The 18,672-nt window shown below is 36.0% G+C and overlaps 2 protein-coding genes across 5 annotated transcripts; one reads left to right on the forward strand and one right to left on the reverse strand.

Annotated features, from left to right (window-relative positions):
- The first annotated feature begins 109 nt into the window (after positions 1 to 109).
- On the forward strand, positions 110 to 6,363 carry LOC120625406 (zinc finger protein 569-like). Of its 4 annotated transcripts, none has more exons than XM_039892460.1 (8): positions 110 to 160; positions 617 to 786; positions 1,507 to 1,678; positions 2,247 to 2,339; positions 2,816 to 2,950; positions 3,192 to 4,199; positions 5,043 to 5,241; positions 5,461 to 6,363. In XM_039892460.1, exons 2-8 carry the CDS (start codon positions 713 to 715, stop codon positions 6,174 to 6,176), a joined length of 2,397 nt encoding a protein of 798 aa, XP_039748394.1. In that variant the 5' UTR covers positions 110 to 160; positions 617 to 712; the 3' UTR covers positions 6,177 to 6,363. The 4 variants fall into 4 exon arrangements, with proteins under 4 accessions (XP_039748394.1, XP_039748392.1, XP_039748395.1 ...); XM_039892458.1 differs by lacking the exon at positions 110 to 160 and adding an exon at positions 360 to 467; XM_039892461.1 differs by lacking the exons at positions 110 to 160; positions 617 to 786 and having other exon boundaries at positions 1,617 to 1,714.
- A 3,225-nt stretch (positions 6,364 to 9,588) lies between these two features.
- On the reverse strand, positions 9,589 to 17,393 carry LOC120625380 (origin recognition complex subunit 4). The gene is made up of 7 exons (XM_039892421.1): positions 17,029 to 17,393; positions 16,689 to 16,814; positions 14,937 to 15,159; positions 12,499 to 12,723; positions 11,701 to 11,933; positions 10,960 to 11,168; positions 9,589 to 10,495 (listed from the first exon to the last, which is right to left on the reverse strand). The coding sequence occupies exons 1-7, from the start codon at positions 17,233 to 17,235 to the stop codon at positions 10,225 to 10,227; spliced, it is 1,494 nt and encodes a 497-aa protein (XP_039748355.1). The 5' UTR covers positions 17,236 to 17,393; the 3' UTR covers positions 9,589 to 10,224.
- Between the last annotated feature and the right edge of the window lie 1,279 nt (positions 17,394 to 18,672).

Raw genomic sequence — 18,672 nt, forward strand, 5'->3', positions numbered from 1 at the left:
GAATAAATTGTTTTTAATATCTATGGTGTCTTGAAAAATACGAATAAATATAACAACAACAGTGCGGCGAAGCGGCGCAGCGCCTTTGACAAATTGCGGGTAGGGCCAATACAGCACGCTACAAAGGCGACTGTATCTAAGAGAGGGAAATTTTCCTGTAGTAGGTATATTTGAGATTAAATTAAAACTAACAAGATGCTTTTACGCTGGTTTTAAGGTATTTCGATACTCGAAAACGACTTCTCGATTGCAAATCTTGTCCTAAGGATACAAGATATGTAATAGCTGCGGTATTTAAAAAAAAATTGTATTTTGAATCCATAGCCGCCAAATAAAAAGAATTACTTAGGTTTTTGTGGTTTTTGTTCATACCATCCACAATCACAAAATCATAGACCAAATAAATTGGTACCTAGGTATACAATATACAAACAATAAATCACAACAAAATAGTATTTTTTACGTAGGTAAATAAGTTAAAAAATTGTGTTTATCCATTTTCCACGTCTGTGTAAACACCTCACACAACCGTGATTCCATTCGGCAATCCCTTTTTCCGATTTCCAGCACACAACAGACAACTTTACTTATCAGTTCTCTCCCTAAAACTTTACAGACTAGGAAGAAAATACACGCAACAAAGCATAAAGAACCCGTATCCAGACTCCAGAGTAATCTTGCCGTGCAGACAGTTTCAGGAATATCTTCGAATATGCATTGTTGTGTGCCTTTTTGTAAAAACACTACCGACAACTCCGGCAAATCAGATGGAATCCGTTTTCTTGAGTAAGTACGCCACAGTCAACTTGCTGAATAGTGTTTAGACAAAATATATGTTACATACTGAATAGAAGCAGGCAAAGAAGTTCCAATTGACAGAGTCTTGAGAATGCTGAATCAGTTTAGGGCTGTGAATAAAATAATACTACGTTGTACTTTGTTAACTTTACTTTAAATTGATATCTTTCACATACCCCAGGATGTTTTGTAAAGAAAATTATATGTGAATGAAATTTTAATAATAAGCTCTCTTTATTATATATTTAAATTTATTATTACTTAAGTATCATCATTTTTATTAGTTTTTAGTTTAATACTTATTTTAGTTTTTAATTTTTTGACCGGAGATAATTATGATAATGTATACACCTATAATTGATTATTGTAATGGCACTAGACAGAATTTGTAGTTCTAACACAATTTTTCTTTATGAATGTTGTTACAATTCATTGCTGGTGTGTCTTATGAAAAAGTAAATAAATAAACATAGTTTGCTGTTCCCTACACTCTTGTAAAATAATTTGAAAGTATTGTGATGAAGTCCATACCTGCTCTCTGTACTTGAAAAAAGAAATGGGAGCCTGCAGTTGAAGTTGAGAAAAGCCAACCGTATTAGAGCACTGCAAAGGGATTAGGATCTTAAATCCTTATATGAGATCCATCATGAGGAGGTCTTTGCACAGAGTGTGGTTACTTGGCTAATTAATAATAATGATGATTTTTAGTTTTCCGGGCAAAGGCTTTTTGAGATCTGCATGGCTCCTTGCCCTGGGCATGGAAGCCAGAGTTCAGACCCACGCAGTGGTCTGCTCCCGACACTTCCTGCGCGAGGATTTATTGTCCGAAGAGCGTGGCGGAAGGCTCCTTCGCGCCGGCGCCGTTCCTACTACAATTCAGGTATGCTATTACTTTTGTTTGCTTTAAAAGATACAAGTAAGTGAAGTAAATTTTAACAATAACTAAGATTTAATCAAAAAAAATAAAGAACTTCTATCTCAGGAATAGAAATTCTTACGAAAACTTGTCCAGGGAAGTACCTAATATCGTTATTTTTTTTAGTATTGATATTTAATTCCCCTGTCAAGTAACATTGCCGTTTTCACAGTGTAATTACAGGTACATGAGGCTTAACAACTACTCCTCAGCTGTATGGATACAGGATGTGTCCCTTGCAATCCCTGCTATGGGCTTACACTATATTTCTACTGATTGACTCGCTTTCAATTAACAGTCTGAGAATTTGTAGTGGTGAATTAAGACCAGTAATAAAAAACAAGCCATAAAACTTCATAAAATACAAAAATGTTTTAAAAAAATTCTTTGATACATTGATGTTTTATTTTAATATATCAAAATATAATTATCAATACTTTTGGGAGAGTAATTCATCTTGACTCTGTATTTTATTCTCTATAGCTGGATCTGGAGAAACCAGTAAGCTGATGCATAGCATGTTTTGTTGCAGGTTTGCTCAATATGCCTCGACACTGACAGCAAAATGTTTTCAATGAGTAAATACAACTTGGAAGATGCATATGAACACTTAACTGGACATGCTGTAAGTTAATTCTACCAACCCCCATGTGAGCAGTGTGGTGGGTCTGTGCTCTAAAACTTTCTCTCCTATGCTGTGCTGTAAGTTGGTACTTTAAAACTAAATTTAGTTTCAATGCCTAAATAGTTTTCTGTTAGTAGTAAGCAAATTAGGCTAATGCCATTAGTGGACTGATAATAGTAGTTAATAAGGATCTGTGTCAAAATCTGCCAGTAAACTTAATAGTCCAGTCAACTAAGAGGTTTCACAAAAACATTTTTTCGCAATTATCTCGGTTTCTATAGCTCCAATGATAAAGCTCTTAGCTTTGCAACTCGTTATGCTATGTCGGTAAATCTAGTTCTTCACGGATCTCCTCATATTTGATTTCATCATATTGAGATACTTCTAACATAGCTCTTTCCATTGTCTGCTGAATGACTCTGAGCCTTCTTGATGCCCATAGTTAGCAACCACGTTTCAGAATCATTTTGTTTCAGTTGTGCGATGGAGGCAACCTGAAACATATACTTTGCTTTGAATGTGCCCAGAGGTTGAAGAACTTTAATAAATTCAGAGACAAGAGTTTGAGAGCCCGTTCGCTGATGCTGGACTTAGTTGAGAAACATGAAGTGGTAAGTAGAATAGACAACATTTCTCTAGTTTAGGTCAATTGCCTAATGTTTTAACTACCTCTTGGTCCCAGTTATTCATAATAAGTATTATTCTTGGTTGCGTCGCTGTTATTATTAAATGACGAGAATTTGACGAGTGGTGAGCATGTTCAGGTAGTACCAAACAGTAAGATATTAATAGGCTGAGGATTTCTTTGACGAATGACAAATTTAATAATGACTATTCAACGATTTTTTCTAGATAACGATACATCACATATCGCAACTAAGCCATGCGCGGAGCTCACTAAAGTCCAACCTGGCTTGGCGGAACCTGAGCGAGGAGCCAAGCGGCCCCATTGAGCTGGAAGACAGTTCAGACGAGCAGACAGACGTAAAGACTGAAAGCGCATGCTCGGAGCCCGACCAGAGTGAAGAGTTGGGGTTGGAGTCGGATCTTCAAGTTAGAAGGAACAGTTCAGACGCGCACGCAGAGGATAAGTTTAATGCCGCGACAGACGAGAGTATCCCTAATGATTACATCCAAGACGAGGATATCCCAGGTGAGCACATAGCAGACAAGCAATTATCAGATGAACACATGCCAGATGAGTATATTCAAGAAGAGAATATTCTAGATGATCACATAGCAGATAAGCATATCCCAGATGAACAAATAGTAGATGAGTACATCCCAGAGGTGCATAACCCAGAAGAACACATAGGAGATGAGTACATTCAAGACGAGTATATCATAGATGACCACATCCAAGACGAAAATCTTCCAGATGAACACATAGCAGATGAATACATCGAAGTGGGGTATATTCCAGATCAGCAAATCTTAGATGCCCATAGCACAAATGAGTACATGGGATATACTCCTCTTGGAGAGGAGGATATCCCAGATGAGCCCATAACAGATGACCATGTCGCAGATGAGCACATCCAAGGCGAGGATATCGTAGATGGACATAATATCCCAGATGACCATACCGCAGATGAGTACTTTCAAGACGAGGATATTTCAGGCGGGAAATTATCAGATGAGCATCACCCTAACGAGGATTGTGCATATGGCGCCGGCGTAACCCCACTCAGCGACGATATCAACTTGCCGAACGGCGACTTGGACGAGCCTGCTATAAAAAGATCGCTTGATAAAGAGAGCGCGCAAGTGTCGCTGGCGCCGCTGAAACACACAGAGTGCAGTGTGGAATACTCCAGCACACTTAATAACAAAGAGCACCCGCGCACAAGGTTTCACACGGTAAGCCAGTAAATCTACACTAATCTTACTTCTACTTTAAATGGAAATATTTGCCATTGAGATAGCTTGGATCCTAAAACTGGAACATATTTAATCCCAGAAAATATAAAACAGGGCACTAATACATTTTGTAACTTATGTTATGCGTTCTCGGCACAGCATGTCTTCCTCAAATTTGAATTTCATTTAATTTGTTTTGGTTTAAAAAAAAATCTATTTGAATTTAATCAGATTTTTTTGCTTTTAATGTTTTTTATATCCCCTTTGTGGTGACTAGTGAGTAAGTAAAAAATAGAACTTGCCACTATCATTAATGTCACCATTAAGCATCAAGATCAAGCCACATTAATTCGCTTACTTACTCTCATAATTCTGGTACTTGGTTACTTTAGGATTCACAAGATTATTAATAGGACAGATGGTGTTTCAGTTAGCAATATAGGTATATCTATTAAAGGCTTTCTATGATTTATTGTTTGATTTATTTATTGTTTCTATTGTTAATCAACTAAGAAAAATAAAGAGCTGGTATGTTTGTTTGTAGTGTTCCGATTAGTTCTCTGGATATATGAATAAAAAGATGACTGTATACTTAGGTGTAATAAAAGGTATGAAACGTCGTTGATGGGACTATGGGCAATATTTTCTGCGTTTGTACGAAAACTGGGTGAAGGAAAACCTTACTTTCTAGCGCGCAATGCGATTTTTATTCGCTCGATAGTTTTATCTCCTTGTACAATACATGGTTATATATTGAAGTGAGGTAAAAAGAGTTTCACATACTGCAATAAGTAAAATTGTTACATGCAGCAAGCAATCATAACCATTTTTTTTTGTGTATAGACATTGCCGCAGTGTACTAACAGGTACCCTAGGCGTGCGGAACGATCCAGCTATACGCGCAGCGTTTCCTCTGCCAGTGAGCGGACTCGTCACACAAAACTACTACAGCGCTCTGTGCACAAGACATCGCCGCGTTACTCCGGCCGGCTCGCTCTTCGAGCTAAAAGGTCCAATGGGGGTCGTAACGCTTCCTCTACCGGTGAGCGACCTCGTCATACATGCACACACACGCACACACACACACAAGCACTAAGACACACACACGCACATATATGCACTCACACACAAACACATATACATGCAATCACAAACACGCACACGCACAGACTTTTTTGCCACGAGGATGAAGATTATGAATATAATCTATACATCCAAATGCTCATATTTCGATTAATTTTTTTTTAAATTTCTTTTCCAGTTACATCATTAGCAACACCAGAACAAGATAGATCGCCGACAACACCGAAAACCAACAATTACTCAAAGAATTCTAATATTATTGAGGGACAAAAGTACATTTGTGACCTTTGCCAAAAGGAGTTCCAACAGAAATGTGTTTTAGTTAAACACATTATGCACCACTCTAAACAAAAATTACACACGTGTAACATATGCCAATATCAATCAAAGTATAGTGGTAATTTAATAAAACATGTTATGACACACACAGGTGAGAAACCATTTTCATGTAGGTTATGCCAATATAAATGTACCAAAAAATGTAATTTAGAGAGGCACATGAGATCCCACACTGGTTTGAAACCTTATGAATGCAAGATCTGCAAATATAAGTGTACCATAAAGAGCAATTTAATGAGCCACATGAGAACACACACGGGTGAAAAACCTTATGCTTGTAAGGTATGCCAATATAAATGTTCCCAGGGTAGTACTTTGGCGAGCCATATGAGAACTCATATTATTGAGAAACCTTATGCATGCGAGCTATGCGAATATAAATGTGCTAAAAGGAGTAATCTAACGAGGCACGTTAAATCTCATCCTGGTTTCGAACCTTATGCTTGTAAGATATGTCAATACAGAGGTTCTAAAATTAGCAATTTAGTGAGCCATATGCGAACTCACAGTCGAAAATTAGTAGTTGGCAAATTAGAAAATAGTTATATAGTTTAATGTTTTAACTTCAGGCTTCATTCTGACTTTCTTCAAAAGCAGCAGGTTTTTTTAATGTATGTTCAAACATAACTGTCATTTATAGACGGATTTGCGAAATTATTTTTGTGTTCCAAAGGGGTTAATTCCGGAAAGGGGTAATTTAGGTAAATCGATAATAACCAACTTAAGATAAGATCATTGTGGCCAACAAATTACTGTTTTGAATAATATAAACAAAGATGAACATATCGTCAAGTGTAGGCCGATAACTAAGAGCAAATTGACACGATTTAAAGGTGAAATATCATCCAAAATTCCTGCCCTTGTCTTTAAGAACGGTCATCCTGACAGCCTTTATGGTACGCTCTTTAACATTATAGAAAATGAATTTAACAAAATATTAAATTTCAAACAAATAGATTTAAATAAAAAAATAAAGTTTAGCGATTGGGCAACTATTGGCATATACAAAAGTAGAGATAATTTGTATGAGCTCTATAGTGAAAAACAATATAACCATACTCCAGCTTTCCTTCAACACGTAAAAAAGTACTCCAAAACGTAAAAAAGTAATCCAAAACGTTTAAGAACGTTTGCTTTCATGCTAAGTAGCTATACTTTAAGGATCAAATAATAAAATCGAATAACAAAGTACAAACAACCTGGAAAATTGTTAATAATGAAACTGGGAAAGCTAAACTTTGAATTAATTATTAATGATAATAAAGTAACCGCCGACAGTGAGGTTGCAAGTACCTTTGAAAACTTTTTTCAGAGTTTTCCTATTTTGTTAACTGATTCACTTAATTCTTCACCTACTGCAGCTCAGAGTTTATTGAGGAACAACGTAATTGAGTGCAACGTTTCATTTAATTTTAAACATATATCTGCATATGAGATAATAAAGAATTTTAAGTTGTTGAAACAGAAAAAAACAGGTGATTTATGGGGTATGTCTGTAATAGTAATATCTAACATTATAGACGTTATTGCCCCTTACTTAGCCGTACTTTTTAATGAATGTGTTGATAGAGGTACTTTTCCAAATTTAATGAAACATAGTAAACTTATTCCTCTATTTAAATCTGGCAATAAAAATGACATTAACAATTACAGACCCATTTCAATCTTACCAGCTCTTAGTAAGGTCTTTGAAAAAATTATATTAAATCAACTTTTGAATCACTTCAATGTAAACAACTTACTACATCCGGAGCAGTACGGTTTTACTAAAGGTCGTAGCACTACGGATGCAGGCGCTAAACTTTTAAAACATGTATACGATGCCTGGGAACGTTCGCAGAATGCCATTGGTGTTTTTTGTTATCTATCCAAGGCATTCGATTGTGTTGATCATAAAACCTTGCTTCTTAAACTAGCCCACTATGGTATTAAAAACGTTGCACTAAATTTGGTTGCCTCTTATCTTAGTGACAGAACCCAAAGGGTTTGCATAAAAGACATTAAGTCGCAGGGGTCGGCTACGTCAATGGGTGTCCCACAGGGTTCAATTTTGGGTCCCTTCCTATTTTTGGTGTATATAAATGATCTACCACACCATGTCAGTGAAACCTGTGACATTGTACTGTTTGCAGATGATACATCTCTAATTTTTAAAACTGATAGAGGTAGAGATAACTCTGACGATGTAAGCCGTGCTATGTCGCACGTGTCGCACTGGATTACTGTCAATAATTTACTTTTAAATGCAAAGAAGCTAAGTGTGTGGAATTTATTTTACCAAATGTAAAGAAAGTTAATAAAAATGTAATAATAAATGGAGAATCACTAAAAATTGAAGATTCCACAGTTTTTCTGGGCATGACCTTATATTGTAAGCTTCAGTGGGGTACCCATATAGATACACTAGCAGGTAAACTAAGCTCGGCTGTCTACGCCGTCAGGAAAATTAGACAGATTACTGACGTAGAAACAGCAAGACTTGTTTACTTTGCGTACTTTCATAGTGTGATGTCTTACGGGATCTTATTATGGGGCAAAGCTGCTGATATTGAAACAATATTCATATTGCAGAAAAGAGCTGTACGGTCAATATATAAACTTAAATCACGTGAATCCCTCCGTAAAAAATTTAAAGAAATAAGTATCCTTACGGTAGCCTCACAATATATTTATAACAATATAGTATTTGTAAGACAACATATTAGTCTTTATAAACAAAAAGTGGATATAAACAGTCGACTTACAAGAAATGGTCATAAATTAGTGACACCTGCATATCGTCTGCGAAAGGTGCAGAAGTCATTTGTGGGACTGAGTATACGCTTTTATAATATGATTCCTAAGGTAATTTTGGACCTACCAATGCATAAGTTTAAAGAATGTGTTAAAACACATTTATTACAGCGAGGTTATTATGCAATTGATGAATTACTTAATGACAAGGTTGCTTGGAAGCATCCGGCTCCGCATTCATCTCTCACAAGATAGAAAAATGAATTTTGAAATGTAAAATGTAAATTGTTAATGTTGGAAAAGAGCAACGGCTTCTTCTCGGTAGAATCTGCCTTCCGAACCGGTGGTAGAGTCACTACACACAGACAGACTTGACGTTTCAAAAGTGCTTATATTAGGCCTACTTGAAATAAATGAATTTTGAATTTTGAATGGCCATATTTCAATTTCGTATTGATCTGATCAAGAGTTTCTGAGACAGTCAACGGAACTCTTCAAAAAATTACAGCAAATTAACCGCGTTTGTTGCTGACGAATAAATATAAACTAGAAAGGGTTATGCAAATGTTATTCAGTATAACGGGGTAGGCGGTACGCCCACATTTTTTATCAAAGTTAGCAGTAGTCGCAAAATTTTCGCTAGTGAAAGTTAGTTGTAGCACAAAGTATTCTAGGTCGATTCACACAAAATTGTATTTACTGTCTAGTTAAAAATTTATGATCGAAGTTTTTTTTTGTTAAAAATTTATAATCAAGGAAAATGTGTTTTATCATTAAATAAATCATTTTATTTTTAATACTATCATCGTTTGTTTTACTCAATCCACGTAAAAATATGTTTTATTTTTTCTGAATTCTAGAACTTACTATTACCGTCTTGTATCATACTATCGAATGGATATAACGAGTTTCTTTGTTTAGTTAGCCTTGCCCATGTGCTAGTTCGATATTTAGTCACTTGCCAGTTTGCATATGCCTACCATATCATATGGTAAACCAACCTCATTGGATAAGATGTCTCAACATGATAATAAAAGAATTATACTTTGGTAGTACTAGCGATCGTATACTTTGGAGAAAAGTGGTATACAGACTTAACGTTGTACCCAGCGTAATCGACTATTTACTGATGCTGCTAGACCACATAGCTCTTGATTAATATTAGCAGTTTTAACAACTTAAACCAATGCACATAAATTAGAAGGCAACATCTTGTTTTAAATAAAACAAAATAGGCTTTTAGATTTTAATTTATTGTAATAATTAAAAAAAACAGCAAATAGAAAACACGACTGGCGAATTTCCCGGTTTTTTTTTCATAAATTGTCACTCAGGAAGTTTTTTTTCATAGTTTTATTTGTTGGCGAATCAAGCAGATGGTCCACCCGATGTTGAGGGGATACCAACGCTTATAAACAGAACAAAACTTCATAGGGCATACAAGGAACATCCTACAAAGCGCTGCTCAGTGTTCATCAAACTGAGGCCCCGGACAGTGTAAGTGTAATTAAACTTGGTCTGTTCCAGCATTTGGCAAATAAGTTGGTTATTGAACCTTATCTTTGAAATTCACATAGATACATACCTGAAATAAATCACTTCAATACCTATATTAGTTTATGTGTGCCGTGTGGTGACGGTAGATAAAAAATAATTCGTCCCCCCCCCTCCTTTTCCCGCGGGTGTCGTACTAGGCGACTAAGAGAATATAACGGAGAACGGGCAGCAGTATCCTCTGTGCTACTACTACGAAATACTGTGATCACCAACCCGCATGCCCAGCGTGGTGAATATGAGCAACCTCTTCCGTTAGGAAAGGTCTTCAGTCCAGCAGTGGTCTGTTATGTCTGTGGCTATGGATAAAAGGTGATTAGTCTATGGAGTTGTTGAACCAATGGTTGATTTCCGTCGGCAAAGCCTTGTAACTTTTGAGGGCTTCTTTTATATCATGGATGGGCGCAGCCAGGGTGTACAGCTTGTATTCTTTCTGCACCCTGCTGGTATTGGCATCGCTAACGCTGTGGTCGGCACCCTTGGACGGCATTATTATCTCTAGCTGCTGTAGATGTTCGAACGCCTTAAGAACCACTGGCCTTGGTACCGATTGGTTGGACGAGTTCGTGTTTGCGAATTTTGTGTATCTATACGAAAATATAAACTATGATTATTTTGTTGTTTGATTTTTTGAATGTACAAACTAGTCTTATGATAATTAATTTGCCATTTAAATAGAGCTGTTATTTACATTTCTGCGTAGGGACTGGGTCAAAAGCTAAAGAGTTGTAGACAAAATTCAGATTTAATACAATGCAAATAAGATCCATTTTACTCCGATGTTCAAGTATTTCCATTCTCTAAAACTACTCCGCCATTGCGGGCAAACAAATCTTGTACCTACTAAAGCTATAGGTCTGATGCGGCCAAGCGATCTAGCGTTCCGGTTGAACACATTAGCATGTTGAACAACCTGTTCAACTGTCTATCTCGGTAATTGTAACCGACTTGTTATAATAATGGTTTTAGCTCTAAAATCGTTTCACTTTTATAAAAGAGGCACAATGGAATTACTATTGACATTAAAACATATTTTTTATATAACACTCACCTGTGTAAGACCATTTCGAAATTCATTGGTTGTCCATCAAATATCTCTAAGCCATGCACCATCGCTATGACAAGAGACAATTCGAGTATAGACAATGATTGCAGAAGCTTCACCCTCTGCTCGGGGGACACTGTGTTCTCTATGGTGTTGGATAGCTCAATCGCGTCTATATATGGCTTAGATGGTGACAGCTTTGATACAGTTTGAAACTGGAAATAAAACCAAAAAGAAAGGTACTATAATACTCATAAATATAATAAGTCATATAGTGAGAACGCGCTTATCTTCAAAAGCGCAAACCTCAAAGCGATCTAGTCAGATAGTGCGCATAATTAGGAACATGGATATATTTAAAGCAGAAGTACCTACGTTTATCTAGTTTGGCGCTCATTTGCTTGTGCGCTCACCTAAAAGCGCGGTAACTTTTAGAGTGCGTTTTATTGGAAGTGCGCGTGCGTGGAAGTTACTTAGCATTTTCCTAGAATTGCACTTATCACCTTGTCCGCTAATTTAAAGTGCGTTATCGTCGAAATACGCGAAATTTTCTTAACTGACATCTTTAAATCGCTCGCTGAAGTATACCGGGAACCAATATCGTTTCGGTTCCCAACCAAAATTGACATGTAAATTAAACCAGTTCCGAACACTGCTATGACACTCGGATTCACAGATGTGGAAATGGATAGATTGCAGACTGGCAAATTGCAGATTCATCCAAATAATCTTGGAGAATTAACTTACCAATATATCCTTAAAGATTTGTTCATTGACAGTATAATAGCACAATTTTTCTAATGAATCAAGAACTTTTTGGTCGTCCGCCAAACTCTGTATATGAGAATTCCAATCTTCCAGGAAACCCGATTCCAGGTATTGGAATTGTTTTATATCCGTTCTACATTTGATCAGAACTTGGTCTGGTATGGAATATTCGGAGTAAGTAATATCGATATCCATTTTCTCTTCCATACTGGCTGAAAATAGTAATAAACTCGATTGGTCTTCTAGTGTTAAATATGTGTAAGCGACAGAGGTTGTCCAGGCGCAACGACACGGTAGTAGAAACTGGACGTACGGCAGGCAGGTGTGACGCCGAATTAAAAATTATGACGTCACTTCTATATAAACATAATTTTGTCCCGGTTGAACGTTGAAAATCTCTGCGTATATCAAGTACCTATTTTGTGATTCCATACTATCAGTTGCTAAGTTTTCGTTATCAATACCTAATCAAATATCTTTAGCTATGGAACAAGGACTTACTAAAGAGCTTAGCTCTTAGATGTCACGAGTGCGGCTATGACACCCGGCGAGCGTTTTCGCGGGAAATATATTTTTTTAACTAATTTGGAATTGATATCATAAAATCCTTTAAGTTCCGCAAAGATAAGGTATTTTTTGGATTTCTACACTTCCGAAAATTATAGGAAAGTTTTACAATATTAGTCATCATGCGTATTCTGGTTAGCACAGTAGCTATTCTTAAAAAATTAAGTTAAGAAATGACAAAAATGTGTAACAGGTGAGTAAACAAAATACCTGTAGATTTTCTCCCTTTTCGTACTCTAGGCGTTTCTTTTCTCCTTCCCAAGGCAAGAGGCATACTGAGACAGTGCACTAGCATTTCTTTGTAGTTGGTCAATGGTGATTTTGCTTCACAACCATCACCCTCTTCATTTGGAAATATGAATATGTGTCTGTGCGAAAAACGGGACTTTACTCGTTTTTCTAATAGCTCCATCACATCTATGCGATTTGTTACACCTGGGAATTTAACATATTATAAAAGGCTATACTTAATGTTAAAACACTTTCTGCCCGCAATGCAACAAATGGGGAAACGGGCCGCTTAGCCTGTTGCGCTCTCTGCCGCACTATAAATTAAACAAATGAATTGATTTGGCTTTACGACATGCATCGTACTTACATGCAATTAAGCCAGTAATCGAACTTCCTACTATATTATATTATAAACTAGCTGTTGCCCGCGACTTCGTCTGCGTTTGATTTTGTTTTTAAAGTATTCAGTATCGCTTAGCCTTAAGTGAGTATTGTAGTATATATATACATATATATATATAACATGTGACAAATAATTTGCAATAAAATAAAATTGCGACTATAATTAAAGATCTAAGATATCCTATCTCTTAAGTTGGATCAGACTGCTCACGGTGAGCCAATTTTATTTAAAATCGGTTAAGTAGTTTAGGAGTCCATCGCGGACAAACATCGTGACAGGAGATTTATATATATTAAGATGTGAAAGTGTGGATGTTTGTTACTCAATCACGGATAAACGGTTGAACCGAGTTGGCTGAAATTTGTTACAAATATAGATTTTAGTCTGGAATAGAACATAGGATACTTTTTATCCCGGGAAATAAGGGAGTTTCCGCGGGAATAAAAACCTTAATCCACGCGAACGAAGTCGCGGCTAGTTTATTATGTAAATCTGCTAAAAATAAAAAGATATTCAAAATAAAATTTCAGTAACTATTATTGAAGCAATTGTAAATTCAAAAATTATTAAAAATATTTGCTTCAATAATAGTTATACCGTATTCAATTTCGGTGGACTACACACAGCCTAGTGACAAAAATATCGAAATATACAACGTGTTAGGTAAAAAGTAGTAAAGTAAAAATGAAAATTACCCATGTAATTTTGTTCATATAAACACTATGATGGTTAGGATAAAATTATAATTTAAATGTATTAAACTGTCCAAAATTATCACGCTTTCAATGACATCATCATCATCATCATATCAACTTGAGAACCGGGCCACTACAGGGCACGTAGTCCACCCCAAACAAACCTTAGAGAATATTATGCAGAACTCTCAAGTATGCGGGTTTCAGGAAGCATGTGATATTTTAATTGCTTAAAACGCACAGAGGTACGGTGCCCGTATAACCCTCGAAAATGTGTAGGTACTTAGGCTATCACCGCAAAATAGCACTCTTTACTTTAATATCGTGCATTTGATCACACGCAAAGCCATACTGCACACACCGTGCAGTAGATGTCGACCCCAACTAAACTCTTTAATATTGTCGCCACCTAGGAGGTTTTAGGCGAAATCTTGAAGTCTTAATATCTCCCAACGAATTCACCCTGGATATGGATATATATTTTTCCTTACATTACTAATATTCCTTAATTAACTCCAGTTCACCTGCTTATAGGATACTAGTTGTTGCCCGGTTTTTTTTTTAAATACCGTGGAAACCGTATTTTTTCCTGGGATAAAAAGTAGCCTATGTTACTCCATGCTTTCAGTTAACTCAAAGCCAAAAATTAAGTCGATTTGTTGCTTTGTTAGGGCATAAAGTAAGAACAAACAAACAAACACCACTTTCGCATTGATAGTGTTAGCTTTATTATCAAAATTAAGCTTAATTTGTTATACTCCGCGAAAAGCAGGAGAATCTGTGTGGTGTAATTTATAATTTCTTCAATCCTTATACTCCCCACCAAACAGATCTTCGGCAATATACCCTCTACGCACGTTTCGCTCCGAAACCGGAGCATCCTCAGGAGATGTTGACTTTACAATGAATAATTGTTAAGACTTAACAATTATTATTGTTCGTAGAGGGTATATTGCCGAAGATCTGTTTGGTGTGGAGTATAAGGATTGAAGAAATTCTAAATTACACCACACAGATTCTCCTGCTTTTCACGGAGTATATGAAATTAAGCTTAATTTTGATAATATATCATGGATTTCCGCAAAGTAACGCCTGCTTCTATCCAATATCCAATAGTGTTAGCTTTGATTTTACTAGCACATTGCATAGATGATTAATTCCCGACACTGTGTGAGTGTGTGTGCAGATCACGTCAAATTGCTGAAAGAGGTACATCATCACATACTAAGTGCTTAATATTAGTGTTATTAATAAAAGTGTCCATGTATTGTAATAGAATTTGTCAAATGGTTGGAAGCAGTGTGTTATATTACACTCACCCAAAACACACATAGGAGCCTGTTTGCTGTGTGTGATATCAAATAGGTTGTACAACAATGTCTGCGTGCGAGCACTGTGGCAGAACATGTCAAATTGCTCTAAGATAAACACCATACTCTTGCATCTTCTGTCCACTCCACTCATGAGACAGCTCAGTAAGAAACTAAGATTCTCAGCAAAAGTACCAAATACTCTGTCACCAACTGCATTTTCTAGTTGCATCTAGAACAAAGTTAACAAATCTTTTGTAAAGAAAACTAGCATTAATAATTCAAAATCAGTTTCTTAACTTCTAGAAACAAGTCTATAATAGTGTTAATTTGTTTATTTACATGTTTTGCCAAATTTTAAAATAAAAATTTATTTAGGCCTAGTTTATAAGCACTATTGAAACATCATTGAGTCAGTACTCTACCACTGGTTCGGAAGGCAGATTCTATCGAGAAGAGCCGGCAAGAAATTCAGCAGATTGCTCTTTTCGAAATAATTTTTCAGTTTACCATCTTTAGAATTTTCTATCTTGTGAGAGATGAGAGCGGAGCCTACTTCTAAACAGCCTTGCCGTTAAGGCTGAAATTCATCAATTGTAGAGAAACCAAGATTTTTTAATTTTTTTTTTTGCACTCTATTAAACTTTTGCATTGGTAGAGTTGTTGTAGCTATTACATAAAGGGCCAAAAATTTGATTGTATAAATTGAATTACTGTGTTCTTTGAGAAATTGTTTCTAACTTGCTTAAAATTTCTTATTTTCAAAGAATATCTAATACCAGACCACTTGTGGATCAAATAAGGCTATTTCTAGGAAATGAGTACTGCTAAGCAGCTTAATGAAAAGTAAATAATCACAGAAGATATATATTTTATTAAAATTTTAATTCCGGCAATATAGGATATCTCAAGTTGTTGTGGGGGAAGACAGCTCCCGGTTCTTTGATCTTATATCTGATGGCTTGCAAGGTTGAGTTCTGAGGCAGTGATCTACACCTGTATCAACCCTAAAATGGCATCCTAAACACTCCAGAGGCATCAAAATAATATTGATAAATGGATGCAAACATGGGGAATCAAAACCAGTATATTAAAATTAACCTTCTCATTTACTCTTAATGACTCATTTCGTTTGTAAACTGCCCATAGGTAAAACATTGCAATGAGACTTTCGCTGGGCATTTCAAATGTCTTGAAATGCCCAGCGAAAGAAATTTGACAATGATGATGAATTACTTTCGACACAGTCTAAACTAATTTCAGTGATTTTTATTGGGAGTGCTTTGAAATTTTTTTAAGGGACCAAAATGTTAAGAAATTCTTTATACATCATCAATAGCCTATAACAGTCCAAGGCTGGACAAAAGGCCTTTCCCTGCTGGGCACACAGGTAAGTGATTGCAGTAGATGGTAGTAGTAACACAGAGCATTGATGCCTATTCTCCGTAATATTCCCTTAGTTGCCTTGATTAACACCTGCAGCAAGACAAGAGGTGTTGCTAAGTGTATGTAACATGATGCAGGCATCATTATATGCTTAATTATTTTGTTTTGTTTCTTTCTCAAAAGCAAGATTTAAGTCTGATATACAATTAGTTATCATACAGTTGTTTACTGTAGTATTATTTATGATCCCATAGAAAAATGAAAGTATGCTACTAAAAAAGCTATTTTAAGATCCCCTAAGAGATTGGCTTAGAGGATCCTTGTGGACCATTTTCAATGAATGTGTTTCCTAAATTAAGTTAAGTCAATAAATACCTGTGCAGTAATGGCTTTGAGAGCAACTTTGTCATCTTGGTGTATCAGGCCATTTAATTTAATGACAATGGCATCACTTACTAAATCTGCTTCTTTTGAGACCTGATGAAGAACTGAGTTGAGGAGCTAGAAAGAGAATAGTTATATGTTTCACAACATTCACATGCCAATGTATGGATACATAATCATTATAATTATCAACACATTACTGGCCCACTACCCGGCACGGGTTCCCTTGGATAATAAGAAGGATGTAGGCCGTAGTTCACCACACGGGCCAAATGCGAATTGGTACAAAGGATTTTTCTTTAAACTAAGCATTATCATGAGTGGTACTTACAGTGGTCTTCCCACAACCACGCGGACCAATAATAAGAGCAGAATGTGACTCTCCGTGCAGAACTGACCGTGTTATTAAATCATAAATATGTTTTCTTTCGTTCCCGTGATCTTTGAATTTGACTTTATCTTCCATTAGTTTAAACTTTAAATATTTTTTTATTAGTTTCATTTGCAAAGATGAATGGTTTGCGTTAATTTCGTGCATTATTTACAAACAAAATAAGACTTCGTTAGTGTCACAAAATTACAAATAGTCAAAATCAAAACATATTATTGTTTTGTTTCTGCGATCATTCGAGTTCGTAGGCAGCTAAAGTAAACCGCGAATCGCGCTTCTTTTTGACGTACAACGGCGGTCGACTGTCGAACACTCCTTAGTGACAGTTTACGTTTAATCCAATCTTCTCTGTCTACGAATGAGACATATTTTGCGTTCAAAAACATTTTGATTTTTGACACAGAAATAGGCACGATAGATTTGTTTGTATCGATATTATCTGCAGATTATTTTTTTTTCATGTGTTACTGCATCTGTATGGATAGAATAATATGATTTTTTAGATAGAAACTAGATTTTCTGTACATGGCAAAATGTTGCCGCTATCGTCGCTAATAAAGCCAACCTGTTGCACTTGTCTCGATTGGAATTTACTCCAATTTTATTATTTCAATTTATAGAATTAAGTACCTATAGGTTCGACTCAATATTCATTAAATCGTCTTTTGATCGTGGTCACACTCATAGCTTATTATAAAATACATCTGCGCATGTGTCGACACTCCCAGCTGCGCATTGCGTGGACTCCGAGAATCGATACGCTAGGCTACACATGAGTTAATATTGATAATATTAAAATTTTAACGAGACGAGAATATAGAAATATTTTAATTACTTTAAAAAACTTCAAATTTTAACCTAATATCCACGCATATGCTTAGTGTATATGAGCTATTCTGCAAAATATAGAGATTACTAATAAATTTTTTTAAAGAAGTTTGCGTTCTCCGTTTGTCCCCAATAGAGTGGATTGAAATAAAAAAAAAAATCAAAGAAATTTTACCTTGCAGTAGTATTAGTAGTAGAGCTTTTTTGCGACAGAGCTCGAGCTACTACTGCCATGCTTATTTCTGCTGCTAAGGAGCATTGTTCCGGTTGGTGGTCACTGTGTCCCTCACATGCCCTGCGAAGTGTTGCTCTGTTTATAGGCGATGGATTTCAACTCACCATCAGGTGGGCCATCTCCTTAGGCTGACAATTTTTCCCATAAAACAAATAGTTTCCACCAACGTTTGACGAAATTTAAAGATTCTAGATAATTAAAAGCAACAAAAGTTTGCATAGGTTACATAGGCGCAAGAAGTCGATGGATCTAAGTTGTGCTTCTCAAATCTCTATCAATGAATGAAAGACAACCATTGATGGAGATTTGATCTTTTAATTTTTGTAGCATATAATAAGTTTACATTTAGTTTAATTAACTTTATTTCATCTAAATAAAAATATCTTCAGATTTATCCGAAGATGTCATGAGCTACATTGTCACCATGGTTTACTATACACCTCTCGCTCTCTTAGTTCCTCGTTTTGTTATTCTATCCTCTTTTGACCTTAAACTCCGCACCCGCAGTTATAAACGAACCA

Source organism: Pararge aegeria, chromosome 7 (genome assembly GCF_905163445.1).
Source record: "Pararge aegeria chromosome 7, ilParAegt1.1, whole genome shotgun sequence".
Taxonomy (NCBI): domain Eukaryota; kingdom Metazoa; phylum Arthropoda; class Insecta; order Lepidoptera; family Nymphalidae; genus Pararge; species Pararge aegeria.

Bases quoted from the DNA above. Each gene is read 5' to 3' on its own strand.
- LOC120625380 (XM_039892421.1), bottom strand. From the start codon at position 17,235: ATGCACGAAATTAACGCAAACCATTCATCTTTGCAAATGAAACTAATA. The intron at 15,160-16,688 runs GTATTTATTGAC...ACTTTGTTCTAG, and splicing joins TCAAAGCCATTACTGCACAG to ATGCAACTAGAAAATGCAGT. The intron at 11,169-11,700 runs GTAAGTTAATTC...TTTTATTTCCAG, and splicing joins AAATCTTTAAGGATATATTG to TTTCAAACTGTATCAAAGCT.
- LOC120625406 (XM_039892460.1), top strand. From the start codon at position 713: ATGCATTGTTGTGTGCCTTTTTGTAAAAACACTACCGACAACTCCGGC. The intron at 2,340-2,815 runs GTAAGTTAATTC...ATTTTGTTTCAG, and splicing joins AACACTTAACTGGACATGCT to TTGTGCGATGGAGGCAACCT. The intron at 4,200-5,042 runs GTAAGCCAGTAA...TTTTGTGTATAG, and splicing joins CGCGCACAAGGTTTCACACG to ACATTGCCGCAGTGTACTAA.